The sequence below is a fragment of the Paramormyrops kingsleyae genome, chromosome 7 (assembly GCF_048594095.1).
Source record: "Paramormyrops kingsleyae isolate MSU_618 chromosome 7, PKINGS_0.4, whole genome shotgun sequence".
NCBI classification, from domain to species: domain Eukaryota; kingdom Metazoa; phylum Chordata; class Actinopteri; order Osteoglossiformes; family Mormyridae; genus Paramormyrops; species Paramormyrops kingsleyae.
Window position 1 is genome coordinate 23589484 of NC_132803.1, and position 18852 is coordinate 23608335.

Genomic DNA, 18852 nt, shown 5'->3' on the forward strand with positions numbered 1-18852 from the left:
TAATGTTTTCCTGAACATAGTGGTTGATATGTGTATTGTTAGGAGCCCTGGTACCCCTATTGTTTTTATAGTATTGTTATTGTTATCCTTCCTGGTTCAGTACTATTCTGAGGTGTGCAGTGAGGTGTGCAGTGCCAGTGCATCCCCACACCTTTCTCGGTGTACTCCTGCACAGGACAGTCAGTTTTATCATGACTCAGGTGGTTCTGAAACACGCTGGACTGCAGCCTGTCAGAAACTGGGATTTCTACTTTACTCGACACCAATATGTCTAATGCTTTTTCGCCATTTTTTCCTCAGGGGACCCACAGACAGTCCACATTTTTGCTCCCTCCCAGCTCCCGGTAGGAGCAAAAACATGGACTGTCTGGGGTCCCCAAGCACCGGGTTGGGAAACACTGCTCTACACTGTTCCTTTTGCTGAAACTGCTGAAATCTGCTGCTTGCCTGACTTGCTTTTTCTCTTTCTTCCCCTCCCCCTGTTTGTCTATCCTTTGTTTTTTCTCTGCTGTCCGCAGAGGATGTAGCTAATTTAACTGCAAGCGATGTGATGAATCGGGTAAACCTAGGATATTTGCAAGGTAATTTTCCAACAGTACTGGAGCTGTATTCCGTAGGTAGCGTCGGTCGGATGAGTCCGCCGGCAGCTTTCCATTGGAATTCCACGATGGGAAGCAAAATGACAAAAAAACTGGATGCTCGATCCAGCTGGACTTGTCATTTTCGTCTGTAATCTAGCTGAGGGGTTCCCAGCCCGGCCCCTGGCGGACCGCTGTCCATTCAGCCATGGGGTTTGCCAAGGTTGGGGTTGGGGATCCCTGATCTGGCATTGCATTACCCTTCCAAGGTCAGAGCAATGAAAAGCAGAAACAGGATGTATCCCATATGCCCCTGTTGTGTAATCTCCTACAATATTCATGAGTATAAACTGGAATAAACACTGTGATTTATTTGACCTTTATTTCATGCATGTTAGTTGTTAGAACTCTTTATGTGACATTTGACTGCAGTGTTATGCATCCTGTAGAAAGTGTGGATGCTCTTGTTCCATTAATTTTCTAGTCCTTTTTCTAAGCCCTTGTAAATTTGTAGTATAACTTCCTGCATTCTGAACCCTGTAATCTATATATTAAGAGGTAGAAGGCTGTATCTTTAAAAAGCCTGTATGTTTAATTCTTAGTTGAACTCTTACTTCCATTTTATTACTTCCACTGAAACAGAGGAAAAGTCCCTTAAATAGGAGTAGAAATGGCCAATTTTTTGCTATATATTTACCATACAAAGAATAGGGAGAACAATATCCTCAAACAGGTATGAGAAGCAGCACAGTCATGGATTCTCAGGCTCCTTCAAGGGAAGAACGCTGTTATTCTGTAGAGCTCAAAATGTACAGTATTATTCATGGTGGATTTGGTGCATTAGAGTAGAATGCTAGAATCCCTGAATACACTTTGTATTCCACTGTTGTGATTTGCTTATCAAATTTAGCGTTAAATATGTTTATTATACCACAAAAACATTATACTTCACTTCAGAGTGATAGGTTTTAGTGTCTATTTGGGAATTCCCTGTGCTACACACACCTACTGTGTATTTCATGATGTTTTGTATCGTGTTTTTACTTGGAGACTGCTACCAGTCTGTTTGTTTCCAGAACACCCTACTTGTTATTTTGACACGGCTCTAATGAGCTGGAAGATTTCGAGGTCGGTAGCTGAGGGAACAAGACTTTAGCTTTTAATACTCTCTAGTCATCTTTTGGCCAGAACCTTTAACTTTCAGTCCTTTGCTCAGGGTTACAGCACAGGTCCCTTCCCCCGGAAGTCATCCCCTCACCCTTATACCAGGAGCATTCGTTCCATGCCTAGAGACATGCCTTGACGAATCATTTCCACACAGCTATCTCGCATTATGATCTTAATTGTATGGAGTAACGGAAGCATGCTTAAAATGTGCCAGTGAAGCCGACGGCCTGCTCATCTGGCATCTGAGTCCCAATGAAGTGTCGGCGCTGACGTTCATGCTAGGTGTCTGATGCGGATGCCAGGAGATGCACCATTGTTTGAAAGGCGCCCTTGTGTTTGCATGACGACTTGGCTTCCTAGCCCCGAATGCAGGCAGGACTTGACTGATCCGGACACCGCCTGCATGCTTCAGCATGGAAAGGCTTCCAATTGCATGAGCCTGATGTCAGGCTTACACCCTGTCAAGTAACAGCCAGAACTTCTTTCTCTTTTACCACTTCCCAACCCCCCACACCGGCACTGTAAGTGGCGCACACAGGTGGGTTTGGAGAAGTTAACACACATCCCTACAGCAAGTTTCAGCTATGAATCTCTTTAGGTGCACAGCCTATTTACAGTGACACAAGTAGGGCACAGCACTCTGGGAAATTTCCCTGCACTGATGATTCCCAGTGCCCCATGAAAATCGTAGCCTTATGTATTTCGAAAATATTTCCACAAAATATCAGACCTCTAGTTGTATGGCCCAGCTCTGAGGAACCTTTAAGTGCTATAGAAAACTGACCTTAACTCCATTCACTTGACTTTAGTTATTTTGGAAAATTCCAAGAATTCTTCTGTAAGGTCTAAACTTGTGATTTTTACACACTTAATCTATTTCTAGAATATTTCCACAAAATCTCAACCCTCTAGACAGCCTAGCTCTGAGGAACCTTTATGTGTGGTCTTGGGAGTTTTACTTACACAAGACATCTGATTTGTTAGTCCCGCCTCCTCTAGTTGCTTGGACCACTTCCTCTACAATCTTGTTGGTAATCTCTGCCCTCAGAACACTTTTGTGTAAGTAAAACTCCCATGAGCTTCATGTATTCTGGTGGCCTTTTGAACTGTGGTGGAGTCACTGCAATTAGCTATGGTGGAGTCACTGCAGCCACTTTATATCAATCTGTCAATTAAAAAAAAAACACTGCCTTAAATCACCATGATGACACTCCAGTGTTCTCCTGAAATTTTGTAATAGATGGTTTCCAGACATTTCACTGCTTAATTCCTAATTTTGTTAGTTCACTTTAGAGGAATGTTTTATCTGAGCATTTTGGTCGCCATTAATTCATGGCACGCCTTGACAAATGTGTCCCACTTACAGATGAGATGAACGACAACCAGAACACGTTGTCCTATGTACTGATTAACCCCTCGCCAGACACCAGGCTGGAGCTCAATGACATTGTGTAAGTGTTCAGTGACATCATATAAGTGCTCAATGACATCGTATAGGTGCTCAATGACGTCGTGTAAGTGGCCAGCACATTACAGCCGGGCTTCGATTCGGAATGACGCTGAGACCATCATGACCTTCCTATGATGCAGGTACCTGATCCGCCCGGACCCGCTGGCACACGTACCTGGCGAGTCGGCCCCACCCTCAACCAAGACCAACGTGCGCATGAAGCAAGAGCTTGGGATGGAGACCAAAGACGAGACCCAACTCTGAGCGGCCCGCCCCACCTCAACAACCAACAAACCCCCACAACTCACTTTCCTGACGGGCCCAGTCTGAAACTAACAAGCTGCTGGACGCAGAGAGACGGTGTGCTTGCTCTAGATGTGCATGGTTTACACAGATGTCTGGCTGGGTGCCCCGTGCTGGGGCAGGTGAGCCCTCTCTTTGGGGGGGGGGGGGGGCAACACAAAGAATAAGGGCACATTCAGGGATCAGGCTTTTCCTAGAGCCTGGGAACATTCTTTCATTCCTCCATTGAAAATGGTTCTAGTGTTATCCATCTCCCGGGAAATCAAAACCCAAACACACGATATTTGCTTTGCATAGACGGGGCAGTGTCAGTTGGACCAATCTGCTGAAAAAAATACTTTTTTTTAGTTATTCTTCTCCATGCCAGTAGAAATGTTTTTATTTATTTATTTTTTTAGCGCTTAGTCAAAATCAGCTTGTTCATGCAGCTATAGACTTTTACTGAAGCAATTAATGTGTTTACCTTGCAAGACCCCTCGTCAGACACTATTTTCTTCATAAGACATTGTTATAGTTCTGTAATATAACATTTTACTGTATTTGTTTGGCTTTTAGTTAGCACTTTTTTAACAGTGAGATGCACTCTTTTTGCAGTGGTGAGGAGAACCATGCGATTTGGGGATGGGGAGGGAGAGGAACATTTTACTGGGATTTTGTTTTCAGGACCAACAGAGAATGGACAGAAGTGTCAGAGGGAGTCAGGGATGAAAGGAATCAAGGGCGTGGAAGCTGTAGGGACAGCGTCCAGCTGGTGCTCCAATGAGAACGAAACCATCAATAATCGTAGCGCATGGGGTAGGCAGTAACCCCAAAACCCTCGGCCCCCATCTCTTCATCACAAAATAATGATACCACCCCCCCCACCCCCCCCCCCCCGGCCCCATAAACAACTCCATTATCATTAGGGCCACTGCAAGTGCAAAAAATACATTTATTTGCAAAGTGTGACACAGTCTTATTCTGTAAACCCCCTACCGTTCAGTTTTGAGCAGTATTCTCACATGATTCCTTTGATGCTGTAACCTGCTCTTCTGTTGCCGTTCCCGTGGATCCCGGAGGATGCTACGCGGGGCATTACCCATCCGCTCTCCTGCAGCCCCAACTCAGGGTTCTTCTTGGACAGCTCTGTGTCAAGGACAGAGGTTGTGGGAAAGTGGTATGTTAGTATCTGGTCATTTTAACCGGGTGGTTTGGAATCGGTGTTCTGCAAAGCAGGTTTTTGTAGCATTGTTGGATCTTTTATGTTACTTCTGATGCTGTATTAACATTTTTAAATGCAGAAATTCGAGATTCACTTTGCATATCACAATATGCATATTGTAATATCCAGTGGCTTGTCATATACTTAAATGACGGCACGCTGACATCCACTATTACAGAGAAACGGCTCCTTTTCTGTTTGAGTTTGCCACCCGTGATTCCTTCACGCCGGACGTTGTTCCGGGAACGGATGCCGAAGCCAAAAGGGACGCGAAGCCAAGTGAACTCTGTACAAATGGGGAAAATGTTTACTAATGTGCCCTGACGGGAAGTTTAAGAACATTTACGTGGAATTCTTTCCCTCCTCCACTGTGTAGGAACACCACCAAATGGCACTGAATCGCTTACAAATCGTGCAATTTCAGTATTAGGTTGTTTTTCTTTATGTTGTGGCTTCACCTGTTATCTGTGCAATATTTTGATGCTATACTTCTTCACTGCACATTTTGGTGGTATAAGTCTTACCCCCTTCATCCAGAAGGAAACAGGATATAGGATGTAAGTACGACGATATTGCTGCTGTAAAACACTGTAAAAAAGAAACATGTTCTATCAGAACATAGTTTACATGAATTAAATTAGAGTAACATACAGTGGAATGGTTTGTTTGATATACTACATTTGACAGTTTTACATTTATTAAAGAATTACTGTAATTGTATACATTTGTATTTTGCAATGGTAAAATAGTTGATGTAACATATGTAGGTAAATGCTTGCAGAGAGGGGCTTCTTCTGGAGGTTTCTGTGGCTGTAACTGGGCCCAGTCTAACCAGATAATGAAAGCCTCACAAGAAACTAGGAAATCGGATCAGACTTACAGATAATTTACAGTGACACGGATGTTTACATACGTTCAAACATTCAGTTTTCTGACAATTATACCTCACTTTATGCCTGTCACTGTTGAAAAGTCGATTTGAGGAATTGCCTGGTGTGTTATAGAGAGGAATTATGAAGGTAAAATTGTCCATTACGATTGCTGTATTAAATGATGAACACTCTGATTTCTCTAACGATCCTAAGTGTTAAGAGTAGCACTTGTTGGATAATAGCTACAGGATTATCCGGTAAACAAACATGGCTAAGAAGGTGCCAAGTCAGGATGAATTTGATTTTGAGATCTGAAGTTTATATCATGTTAATATGTTTATAGAGTACTGTTTTCCCCCCATTTTTAATTGTTTGTATTTCTTTACTATAGAAGATAGGTAAAAGGTAGTTTTGCAGTAATTGCAGTAATCATTCTAGATTTTATTGTATTTATTAAATACTACCATGTACGGTTGGATTTGCTCTTACTGTGATATACTCATTATGTACTTTTTAAAAAGCAAAACCAGGTCCCAAATCCACACTAATCGAAACTCTCTCTAACAGGAAACAGCCCAATGCACGCACAGCTCTAATTTCAATAAGCTACTTATGTTTATGCGGGTTTCGGAAGAACACTTCTGCATTTCTGCTTAAGCAAAGTTTATCTTTCCTTTATTTAACCTGAATGAATTATCCTACATTATAATCAACTTATTTGTTTTCGGTGGCATTGTCACACATGTGATAAGAATGTTGTTTAATTGTTTATTGACTCCAGTGCATTTTATTTAAAACACAAACGGTTCGCCTAGAGTGAAATGAGAAATTGCGACTTTTATGCCAAACAAATGGCACTAGATAATAGATAAATCCATTTGAACCCACTAAGCCTAAACTTTTTCATACAGAATTCATCCCATAGGGTCATTCATTGTAAATACCACAATTCCGAATTGTACTAAAAACAGAAATATATTTTGCTATATGTTGCATGAAGGAGCAAATAACTCTTTTGTTCTCCATGAAATGGGTATAATCACACGTGATTTAGTCAAAACGATGGCAGCTGCCAAAACTGGACAAAAATGAACGAGGTGCCTGATCAGTTTGCCAGTTTGCTTAGAAACACCCTGATTACACATGTTCATTGTAGATCATTTTCTCACATGCCCGGATTATATTGACCATTTCCACGACTACTAAATTTGTAGAAATGGACACATAGCTAAATTATATTAAGGAATGGAAAGTATAGTCATCTCCTTGATTTCATGATGCATCTAAAGTTTTTTTCCCTTCAATAAGCATACGTATCATATTTACCAAGAATGCATGCACATCTCATATGTATATTTCACTACCGTATTAATAAAAAGAATAAAGTTCAATAAATATACCGCATGTGACATAGCTGTATACTTCATCATGGGACTGGAGGTCCAGTGTGCATGAGAGCCATTTCCCTGCATTTTACATTATTGTCATCTGAAGCACAAATATCTTTCCCTTTAGTGGTGGTAAATGAAAATAGAGGAACATGGGCTGTGTGACAGAGGAATGACCCCCCCCTGCATCAGCTGCTGCAGAGTCTGCTTATATCAGGCATACCTCAGCTCTGAGCTGCTTTAGAAAGAGAAGTTATTTGGCCAGAAGGTGGGGCTTCTGTTCCATTTACCCCTGAAAGGGAATCTCCCTTCCACATTATTAATTTGCCAAACCCAAAGGTACTATTGCTCTCCTGCAACCCTCACATGTAACACCTCCATGTCACGTCTCTCCATGTCTTTGTTCCTTTACGTGACTTTCCGAATGAAATCTGACAAGTCTCGACAGCTCGGAAATCTGTGCTGAAGATTTTTCTCGTAGGAGTGTTTGTAATTATAAATGCATAAAATAAACTTTAAAAAGAAAAAAAATGGTGTGCTCCAATTTCTCACGGTGCAAAGGCATTTGGTGGCTGAGTCATCTTAATGCTTAATGGTATTCATGGAACAGCACCCCTCCCAAGGACCTGTCCTAAACCTGTCATCGTAAAAACAGATCCGATAGAATTTAAGGATCAGGAATAACGAGCCAACTGAAAAAAAATCAGCAGCGAGACAAGGAAAGCAAAAGAGGAAGCAGTGTCCTGCTTGTAATGTTTATTAAATTTCAGTGCTTCTCTTTAAAATAAATATATGGTAGTATAATATTAAAGAAACGAGAAAAACAGCACAAGCATGAAAGCATGGTATCTGTCACAGGAAATAAATCCTAGCATGATCAATATTAATACCAATCTTTCAGTAAACATAAACCAAACATTATGTACAAAAATGGATATTTCAAAATATATTTACAAAATGCAGCAAATCATATTATCAAGTATTCTAAAGCCTTTCTTTGACATGTTTGAAAATACGAGTACAGCAGTAGCAATGGCTGACCGGGCTGCTTCACTCTGGAGGTGACCTGTATGTTTTTGGTAGTGGAGGCCTCTCTCAGTTAGTCCAGCAGTTAGAGAACCTGAATACCCACTGTTTTGAGAGACTGCTTTTTGTCGGCCATTTTCCTTTCTACTCTGACCAGAAATTAATGACACTGGGTAACATTATGGGATGCCGAGGCACACTTGAGCACACGAGCTATCTGCATGAATGTCAGAGAGAGAGGGAGAGAGAGAGAGAGGACAACATGTCTCGAGACATATGCACCTTCAGAGAGGGAGTCTGAGCATTTGCATTAGTGTATAATCAAACAGCAATCCAACAAGTTAGCCATTGTGAATATATTAAATACTGTCACCCAAAAAAAAAATAGTAGTAGCAGTAACACACTCCTCATAACAGAGCACGTTCCTCAGAAAGGGGGAAAAAAAATCCGTAGCTTGACAGTCAGTGTTGATTATGGTTACATTGCATGATAAAAGCATTAAAAATGTGTTTGTGTGCCTCTCCTACTGTGCCAAATGCAGAAACATTGCTACTTCTAACAACGTTAGATTTACGTTATGAACACGTAACACCTGCTTTAAATATTTATACCACATATAAATAGAAAAAAGCAAACCACCATCGATAGGTCTTGCGCATCCCTTTCGTACCAAAATAAAATTAAGGAGAAACCATATTAAAATTCCTGTTGTAGGTGAAAGCGTTGAATACATAGAGGACAGTACCACAGCACTTGATGACCTACATATGTCCAGGCTCTTCTCAGTAGAGTTTGGAGCAGCATATTTTTGGACAGTTTTGGAAGGATGACAGTCACGACTTCTCCTGTCGTTATCGATGCATGCCAGATTACCAGGAACAAACATCTTTCCAAGTAGATGCCCAGATCTCAGATCCTTGCATGTTTAAGATGAGCCCGTGATTACGGCCAAATTCTTTAAAAAGTCACTGGTTAGAAAAAAAGAAAAAAAAAACTCCACATGCAGAGGCCTGGCTGAGAAAAGCTGGAGAGAAAGCAACAGCAGCCCTGAAGAGATCACATTAAGATCCAGACCGCATGCGCTCACCCGGTGATAAACAGGATTCCGTGTCACAGCAGGGCTCCTGAGTTCTCCACGGCCTTTGCGTACGACTGGCTTCCTCGGGTTCGGCTAGAGCACGACAGCGTGGATGTCAATGTGGGCTATCCAGGAGCGAGGACTGAACAGGGCTCCACCCCGCAGCCTCATTTCACGCTCCTCTTGGATGACGCAGGCCTCTTGACCTGCCACAGGTGATTGTGGATGGTGAGAGCGTCCACACTGACGGACACCGTCTTTGCTGGGATGACTGTGAACTGCTTGCGGTCTGAGCTGTACTTGTAGAGCTTGTCAATCATCTTCTTGTTGATGCACTTGGGTCCGGTGCCGGTGAGCTTGAGGATCTCTTCAGTATCAGGGAAGAAGGAGTATAGGGCCCGAAACTGGCAGCCGCCATCGCGGAACAGGATCATGAGGTGGTTCGACTCGCACTTCTCCAGCTCCTACAACAGGCAATTATTTCATTAATCATTCATGTGTTTCAGTCAAACCTGAGAAGCCCATAGACAGATAACAGAGCTTTTTACTGAGGTGCTGTCCTCTGACTTTGCCAACAAAACTATGTGGTGGTTTAAACAAATACAAAGACGAGGGGATAAAGCAGAATGCATGCAAACCTCAAGGATGGAATTTTTCTGGGGCTCGTTGACCTTCCCAGCCAAGCAGCAGTGAGCAATGGCATTGTGGATTATCGGCTTGTTGGACTTAGCGCTGGGCTCCTTAAACAGCTTGGGGCCTACAGGACAAGAGATTCCAGCAAAACTGAATGATACTGCAGTGAAAATATCAACACGGACATATAAAGAAAAACTCCCATTTATAATATACAACTCCAAACAAAAGCACCATTGCCTTTTAAAGCCATTAAACAAAGCTGTCAAACCTAAAGTAGCAGAGCTATTATAACATAATGTCTGTCCTTGAGCATTCAGCAAGCATTGCAACTTACCACTGTACTCTGCCACGGATGTAATGGAGGAGGCCGTGGATCCATTATCCCAATCCCGCTCCGTGTTGCGGCTGGCATTCCGACTTAGCACCGGGAAAGAGTCAATAAAGTCACCCCTATAATCAGATAAGAGGTTCTTCTGACTCCATTTGGTTTAGTCTCAAGATAGTTTGTGTAAACTAGAGTACTGGGAACTGAATAGTGGGGAATGTGAGGGACTCCACATCTGCCATGTCCACATCCCTTAATTTACTGATATCACTGATCCCATTACATCCATGTTTTCAAAAACATCTGCATGGCCATTCAGCAGAACGGGATAATGCTGTGATTCTCAGAAGAATAAAGTTTCTCCTGTGCAGAAAGCATTTCCAATCAAATTAGTCACCATTCAGTTCCCAGGCCCATTTCTCAAATTGAAGTTGTAATTTGAAAAAAGACCTCATATCATCTAAAAAAGTTACCCATACTGAAATGTACCAAATGCATATTTAGTGAAACAATGCATTTTTACATTTAAGGTCAGAGTTTTTGGTTTCTTAGCAACTTTCCAACAGAATTTCATAAACAGATAAATCCAAATGTCCAAAAATGAATCCATGTAACCTTAAAAAATATGATAATTCCATAATACACAACAAACATTCGGCTTGCAACTTTCATGACAAAATCTGTATTGCATGTTACTGTGCACCCAGAACCCTACGGAAAATCAAAGATACAAAGTTAATCAGTTATAGTAGCAGCAGCAGCATGTAAACACCCTCAAGGAGTCATTGATGAAATGCCATTGTGAAATATGATAGGAGTGGGGAAGGTTTGGTATGAACAGACAAACATAATGAAGTGTTAGCATGTACTGTGAGACAGGCGTCTATTTCAGATGAAAGGTACAGCGAGAGCCTCACCGCTGGGAGCCGCCCCCCCCGGAATTGACACTCTCAGCCTCTGTGGTGGCGGCAGAGGCCAGTGAGAGACTGGAGCCAGACTGGGCACTGCTCAGGTTGTCAGCTGCGGAGGAAGTCGTACAAAAAAAAAAAGAAAAAACACAAAATCAGTTCAAAGCCAGCTTCCATTAACACATCACACCTGCTGCTAGACAACATGTTGAGACCATTTCTGACTCATTTCTACTTAGTTATTGTCTTAACATCATGGCGAGACTCTTAAAACTTAAATTTAAGGTTTCTCGGCATCTCACGCACTTTACCGATATTCCACTTAATTACATACTCCGCCTAACATTTCCTATCACAGAAAAGGCACGAATTGACTGCAATACTCAGCAGCGGAGTCCGGAACACAAAAGCGGCACAAATACGGATCGTTAACATGGCTTGGGCATATTGCAGCTAGACCCTATTAAAATGCAACTCAAACTGGAAAAGCACACCACAGGATCACAGGAAATAGCATGTCCTGCAGGTTACAGATGTGTAATTCAGTCAATCTTTCAGCGCTAAGCTATTCTTCCGGCAGGTTAGAGCGTATATTGACGTAATCAGGAAACTGCACATTCAGCTAGCGGTCACCCAGACGCACGCCGTGCTGGAGCGGAGCGGCCGCTTACGGGTCGAGGAGCACTTGGAGTAGGTATCGCTGCTGGACTCTCCCCGGTGCACCGACTTGGGCCGCTGCTTCTTAGGCCTGCTCTTGGGCTTGGCCAGGCCCTGCTCCTCAATCATCTCCTGCTGCTTCCGCCTCAGGTACTCCTGCTTGATCAGCTCCCTCCGGGCCTTCTCCTCCTCCTTCCTGATTCGGTCTTCCTCTGCTTTTCGCCTGGGGGGGACACACACTCCGATTTACTCCTCCTGGAAAACACCCTTAACTAAAACTTTTTTTTCTCCCTACTTGGGAGTTTTTGGTTCCTCTCCTCCACTGTCATCTGGAGTTCTCTTTCATGTCTTTCCTTTTCCCTGTTTTTGAATTACTCTCTATAAATGATGCAGGAACTTTACGGCTGAGAGACTCTGAGGCGTCCTGGGTTGGTCTCTCCAAAGCCCCTCCCTGCCTTGCCGCCGGCCGGAGGCCCTCACGCTACCTGGCCTCGTCCCGTTTCAGCTCTGACTCCAGTTCCAGCTGCTGCTTGCGTATCCGAGCCTCCTCAGCCTTGCGCTGCTGCTTCAGGAGAAACGCCGCCCGCTTCTTCGCCATCTCGTCCTCTGCCTTCTGCTCGTCCTGGGAAGCAGAGACACCGGCTTTCAGACAAAACTACACGACATGCAGGCAAATTCCCTTCAATCTGCAACACCGCAAATGACCCTTGCAAATATAAAGCAGGAGTGGAAAGAGTCTGCTGAGGTGAAGTGATTTAGTCGCTCCCCACCATAGAGTATTTGACATTTAACAAAACAGTCGGCCTCCATATACGGGTTCCGCATCTGCGGATTCAACCAACTTGTTTATATTTTCCCTATTTATAATTCCATTATCTATATGTTCTTGAATTTTAAATATTTTGTGTTTCAGGTTGTTGAATGAAAGCAATCTAAGTGTTGAAAGAAAATGTTCCGTTGTTGCTGTGTACTATGTAATTGGTACACAGTAAAGGACTACGAATGAGATCCATTCTGTCTTTAAATTATACAGTAAAAATAAAGTAAATAAGGTACTGTACTGTACCTCAAGCCATTGAACCGCTGAAGCTACCCAATGTTTTCTGAAGCGCCACAAAGTAGTGCATGCATTCGTTATTATGAACTATTGTATTTAACCCGAATGTCTAATATCACAGTTTTGTCCGTAAGTCAGTAACTCAGGAATAACTATTTACATGGTATTTATATTGTCTTAGGCATTATAAGTAAGTGTAAAGTACACCAGAGGCTGTGTATATTTCACATGCAAACACTACACCATTTTATACGACAGACTTGAGCATCCACAGATTTTGGTATCTATGGGGGGTCCAGGAACCAACCCCCCAGATAACGAGGGACGGCTGTATACCTTGAAGAAGAATCCCAGCACAGACTTCTGGTCTCCATCAGAAAGATCAGCCGTAACATCCCGGATGTCTGAGACAGTGTCTTCTGTTGGGTCCTTGAGGTCTGACAGATCCACCTCAATGAGGTGAGTTTTGTTCTTGGAGACGTCCTCGGACAGAACATTCTCCTTCCCAGAACCATCTGAGGGATTCAGGTCTCGTTCCTTCAGGGAGCCAGAGAGACACTCCTCGATATTACTAGGCTCCCTGGGAATGGCAGTTCGCTGGTTAGCCTCATCATTGAGCCGGAAGGTCATGTTTCGGATGATGCCCCTCTCCAGAGAGGCGGCTGCCTCTACAGGTGCAGTGCTAGCGGAGCTGCTGCCCTCTGATTCTCCCTTGGGGGTCCGGCCCCCAGAGAACTGCCTCAGGTGAGGGAGGGTCTCCACATTCTGGGTAGGGGTGATAACTCTCATGGCCTGCTTCCCACTCTCCTTTGGCAGTTTGAGTTCGGTGGGTTTTGACCTGGGACCACGGCCCGAGCTCAGCTTGGGGGGTTTGCGGACCACAGTAGAACCAGACGAGGAGATGGGCTCCACAAAGTGCACGGCAGGGCGGATCTTGGGCTCAGCCACACTGCTCTTCCCGTTGGCAAAGGTGCCTGTTGGGGTGGGCCCTGGGGAAAGAGCCGGGCCCGGTGGAGGTGCTGGTGGAGCTCCTGGGGGTGACTGAACGTTCTGTTTCATTAGCAGATCCTGTTGCAGTGACAGCTGCATCATTTGGTGCTGGATGGCACTGATGGCCTCGTTCAGCATCTCGATGGAGCGGTTACACTCATTCAGGTCCGGTTCTGTGCTGCCGTTGTCCAGCAGCAGGGCACTGTTGATCTTGTTGTCCATCTCTAGGGAGCCGGGAGATGTTGGAGGTTCCATCGCCCATCGGACCTTGGCCTTCCCTTCCTGCCCATTCCTCTCTCTAGCCTTCCCCCTCAGTGCTTCCACGCAAGAGTCATCTTTCGACGAGACCTCTTTCTCGCCATTGACTTTCTGGTCTTCCTTAGAGTAGTGGTCTGACTTTAAGGGCTGAGGGAGGGTATCACTCTTGCCTTTCTTAACAATGTTTAGGAAGGCGGCCTTCCCCAGCTTGAGCCTCTGCCGGGCAGACAGCGACTCCATCTTCTTCTTCTGCGTCTCGATGGCCCGTCGCTTCTCTTCCAGTTGCATGTGGAGCTGCACGAGCTCAGAGGCCAGCAGGTTGGCACCATCCCTGCCCTGCAGCGTAGGGCTCTGCTCTCGCTTCTGCCTCCAGGTAGTCAGTGGCAGCTGGAAGCTCTCAGAGCCGTCGGGGGTCGTCTTCTGCGAGCTGCTGGTGCTGGAGCGGGCATCGTGACCGCCGGCTTTCATCTGCCTGCGCTCGGCGAAGCTGGTCATGCGTGCGCTGCTGCTGCCGATGCTACTGGCCTGAGATATGGTGCTGAGACAGGGACTGGAGCGGCCGCTCGCCCCGTCTTTGTCCTCATGCTCCCTCACATTCATGTCCTCCTGCAGTTTGAGCGACTCTTCCTCTTCTGCCTCCCCTCCCTCCCTGTCCAGGCACTTCTCACGCGCCAAGAACAGCTCGGTGTCTTGCTCTTCCTCTTCAGACTCTGAGTCCTTGCTAATTTCCCAGGCCAAGGAGTTAGAGAAGGGGCTAGTCCTCACTTGGCCGGCCAGGGGGGTACTGTCACCCTTGTCGGAAGCATGAAGGAAGAACCCGCAAGACTGCCCGCGAGATGAGGGGTCCATGTTGCTGGTGACGTCTGGTTTGAAGGCACCAGAGCCACCCTCTGTAGGCAGCTCCATAGGTTCAGGAAGAAACTCTGTACTAGAAATGGGAGTGAAGGTGTGATTGAGGTCATGGTTAGACCCAGATGAGTGGACTTTCCTCCGGGTGGAAGGTGTGGGTCCCTCAGTGCCTCTCCTGGAGGAGCTGCGAGACCTCACTTCACCACATTCCTCCTCTTTGTTGAGGTTTATAGATTTCTCCTTTGCAGGTTTCAAAACAGCAGGCATCAGTGGTTCTAAATAAAAGCTATCAGGTTGCGGTTCAATGGGGATCTCCTGCGGCCTCCTCCTGGAGGAGACATTCTGGATATCGAGGTTCTCCTGGCTGGGGACACAGCCAGCATCAAGCCCTTTCTCAGACTTGATGATGGCCACCAGCTCCTCCTCTTCCTCATCATCCCTCACATTCACATGTCCAAGCATGCTATGCCCGCTGATGCCACGGGGCCCCAGATGAAACACTGGGCCACCTAACTGGTGACTGGGGGTGACGTTGATGGCGTTGGAAGCCAGGCTGTCCTTACTGATGGAACGGGCCAAACTGACGCTGTCGCCCGAGGCCAGATCAGCGTCGCTGTCCGTGGCGAAAGGCGTGGGCTGTGACAGTGGTCTAGGAGAGCAAACAGAGGAGAAATTAAATGCAATTTTCGCTCCAAACGAGAACAGCACATGATACAATCAATATTGAATTTCCCCACTAAGTCTTTTCCTGATAATGAGCACACACACAATAAACAGTATTTAACAAAATTACACCTGGTGTGAATTACAATCAGATTTAACATCTTTTTCCCCAATACAGTACCCTTTCTCCAGGGTATACGAGAAAGGACCTTGGTGATTTGACATGTCCAGAACTTCTAGGCTATTCACTATTAGCTGAAGTTAAATCAGCCACAGGCGTAACAGAATGCACAAATAACTACATGGTAGTTGGGGTTTTACTGGGCCGATGTTCGCTCCTCACCTCTGCTTCTTCTCAGCCCAGGCCATCACTGAACCCCTGGGATGGCCATCTACTCGAGTCAAAGAATTGGAGCGGTTTCTCTGATCTAGGAATGAATGCAGTAACAACTGATATGGAAGTTGGCCTTTTAGCCTTCCTCATACATAAGGCAGGTAGAGAGGAAGATAAGATAAATAGCTTTGAGGGGAACAAATTACATAACAGATTATATATGCTTAGTAGAATTTACAACATAAAATCGCTGTCAGTAATCCTTTAAACCTAAATGTTATACCAAAATTTAATCTTTAAGCATTTCTTGTTCAGCTTTTCTACCACTAGAGGGCAGCAGTGACAACTGGACCATGCTTACCGGAAGCTGCTTCTCCTTGTAAGGATTTCTGTTGTCTCTGTCTCAGGGGGAGCAGAGGATGTGAAGCCCCTAGGGCAGGACTCCCTTTATTGCTACAAAGAAAAACCGAACCTCAGCCAAATGTGGAACACGCAAGCTCAAGGTACAGCTTTTTCAGTACGATACCAGCCCAAAATAAATTAAATAGGATGCGAGATTCTGCAAACAGGTGTCCTGTATTACATTCTTAGAAACTGCAATGCATACTCCCTGTCTAACATTTGGGAATAATCATTTTACTCAGAAGTAAAGTGGGTCCACAAACTGGCCAAGTCAGAGCTCAGAGACATTTCCAGGTCAGGACTGAATCAGATGGAAATGATCTACCATTACGACCAAGATTCCATTACTTATAAATCATGTAAAGAATAGCAGTGTGATGAGCACACCTATGTACACAAAGGGCTGATACCAGAAAACATGCAGATGGTGCTGACCTGCAGGAAGAACACAAGTGCACACATACAGTACCAGTGAAAAGTTTGGACACACCGCCTACAAATGAGAGCAAGTGTCGCATAATATGACCTGGTCACCTGACCTAATCACTGTAGAAATGGTTTGGGAGGAGTTTGACCAGAGAGTGAAGGAAAGGTGGCCAATGAGAGCTCAGCATATATGTGGGATCTCCTTCAGGACGGCTGGAAAAGCATCCCAGGAGGCCACCTCATGAAACTGGTGTAGCGGAGACAGTAGGGTCAGCCAGTCCCTGGGGCAGTTGGGGTTAAGGACCTTGCTCAAGGGACCAATGGTGGGATCACTCCGCTGACCCAGGGATTTGAACGAACAACCCAACCCACAGAGCTGCCCCCACCCCCAAACATAATTCTATATGTTTTATAGTTTTGATGTCCTTATAATTATTCTAAAATGCAGAGAATAGTACAAATATTGTATGGGTAGGAGTGTCCCAGCTTATGATGGGTACCGCAGATACGGGGCCATTCGACACAAACACACATATGCTCTGCCCCTTCACAGCCAGCAGCAACACAGAGCATCTCACAGCTCTGATCTAACTGCGGTCAGACAGAGACAACCAAGAGCACGCTGAGAACATACTGTAAGATGAACCGGCAGGGTGAAAAGGAAAAAGAATTTCCCTCCATTATTCAAAGTGAATCCAATTAGCAGACCATACTGGGAAATGAACTGGGGATGAACTACTGAGGATTATGACCAGATCAAAGAGGTAAAAAAAAATTACTGCTTGAAATATGTAATCAATTCAACAACAGGTTAAAGCACTCCAACACGTTTAGTGCGCAGCATGCTAATAGCTATGGCCAGAACCGGTTAGCCTAAAGATTTCAATCTTGCCTGTGCATGACGACAAACAAGCAGCTCTCTCTGAAATATGATTGTATAGACCTGGACAGACCCAATGCACATGTAATAGGAAATTATCAAATCACCTGGGAACTAGGCCCCAGACCAGGTAGATATTAGTGTCAGTTAAATGTGTCCTGTTATGGGCATTTGGTAGAGGATGAGTTTTCAGCTTCCAACAAAAGTGGGATATTTCTTGAATATTTGTGTAACTAAAATATGTACACACTTAACAGCTAGTGTTGATTCTTGCTTATATAACATTTTTTCCATTTGTTTCTTGGTGAAAACCACAGTGTGACTCAGTACACAATGTCAGATTTGGTCCAATTCATATAAGAAAACAAACAGAACAAAAGTTACAAAAAATTAATGCTACAATACAAGGCTGCAAGATGCCACAGTCAGTCCGGGACAGGAAGACACAGACTGAGACTCTTCAGGATGCTGGTAGTACCTGCAACTGGCATCCGTGTGCTGCACAGTGTCAGGTGCTCCAGGCGATACCAGGAAGCTGCGCTTGGTGGCGTTAGAGATGGGGACAGGGTGGCGGGTCCCCTTGGGCTGCAGGATCGCTCTCGCTGCATGTTGAGCGACAACATGTCAGGCAAATAGATCAAACAATAACCATCAAATACCAGCCTATTCCTATGCCATAATAAAATACAAGGTCAATACGGCCAGCCACAAAAGAGAAAGTGAAAAATTGTAATTGCTTGAAGTGCTAAAATTTAAGAAATTTTTACAGAACAACAAACAGATTACCATAAAAATATTTAAAAGACTGCCTCACTCCACAGTGTAAAGGTACTGAAAACGCCACAACCAACGGAGGACAATTAAACAAAGCCGACTTGTAATTCAGGTTAAGCTGCTTGACATAGACAAGCAAAGGAAAGCGTATCAGGACACCTGCGTCACTCCTGGCGTGGGCCAGACAAACCTACCGTCTTTGATCTCCTGCAAGTCCCGGGGTTGGACGAAATCAGGCTTGACAACCTCAAACCACCAGAAGAGCTCAGCAATGAAGACCATGACGTTTTGCTGGAACGAGAACCTGGGTTCAGCTGAACGGTTTTAAAGACTGACGACGAACAGCACCAGTGCGATCTTTATGACCAAGTGGGATTATTGTATATGCGCTCCGGGGTCTTGGGAGCTTCTTTCATGTAAAATCGTCTGTGTTGTACTAGACTGGATAATTAAGTTTTAATGAATGAAAGCAGGTGATGGAACCTTGAGCACAAGTGGAGCGTAGAGCATGTCCTCGATGGTAAGGTAGAAGCCCTTGTTAAGATACTCGTTGGCAAACTCCTTCAGGAGCTGGATGTTGTACAAGCTGTCGGCAATCGAGGTCACCTCCTTTAAGCAGACATCTGAGA

The 18852-nt window shown here is 44.7% G+C and overlaps 2 protein-coding genes across 17 annotated transcripts in view; one reads left to right on the top strand and one right to left on the bottom strand.

The window, feature by feature from the left end:
- kcnt1a (potassium sodium-activated channel subfamily T member 1a) overlaps positions 1 to 4350 on the top strand; it is a 90413-nt gene extending 86063 nt beyond the window's left edge. For 11 of the 14 annotated variants that reach the window (XM_072714545.1, XM_072714550.1, XM_072714546.1 and 8 more), the window contains 3 exons: positions 519 to 581; positions 3112 to 3196; positions 3336 to 4350. In XM_072714545.1, coding sequence (XP_072570646.1) covers positions 519 to 581; positions 3112 to 3196; positions 3336 to 3459 — 272 coding nt within the window. In that variant the 3' untranslated portion in view covers positions 3460 to 4350. The remainder of the gene's footprint in view (positions 1 to 518; positions 582 to 3111; positions 3197 to 3335) is intronic. The other 3 variants (XM_072714543.1, XM_023807937.2, XM_023807939.2) reach the window with 1 other exon arrangement.
- Positions 4351 to 7700: 3350 nt separating this feature from the next.
- Positions 7701 to 18852, bottom strand: part of LOC111841851 (calmodulin-regulated spectrin-associated protein 1-B) — a 46618-nt gene continuing 35466 nt past the window's right edge. For 2 of the 3 annotated variants that reach the window (XM_023807942.2, XM_023807941.2), the window contains 12 exons: positions 18707 to 18846; positions 18418 to 18514; positions 17928 to 18051; positions 16103 to 16194; positions 15751 to 15835; positions 12984 to 15393; positions 12076 to 12212; positions 11605 to 11813; positions 10943 to 11045; positions 10035 to 10150; positions 9703 to 9821; positions 7701 to 9528 (listed from right to left, as the gene is read on the bottom strand). In XM_023807942.2, the coding sequence (XP_023663710.1) occupies positions 9232 to 9528; positions 9703 to 9821; positions 10035 to 10150; positions 10943 to 11045; positions 11605 to 11813; positions 12076 to 12212; positions 12984 to 15393; positions 15751 to 15835; positions 16103 to 16194; positions 17928 to 18051; positions 18418 to 18514; positions 18707 to 18846 (3929 nt within the window). In that variant the 3' untranslated portion in view covers positions 7701 to 9231. The remainder of the gene's footprint in view (positions 9529 to 9702; positions 9822 to 10034; positions 10151 to 10942; positions 11046 to 11604; positions 11814 to 12075; positions 12213 to 12983; positions 15394 to 15750; positions 15836 to 16102; positions 16195 to 17927; positions 18052 to 18417; positions 18515 to 18706; positions 18847 to 18852) is intronic. The other variant, XM_023807943.2, reaches the window with a different exon arrangement.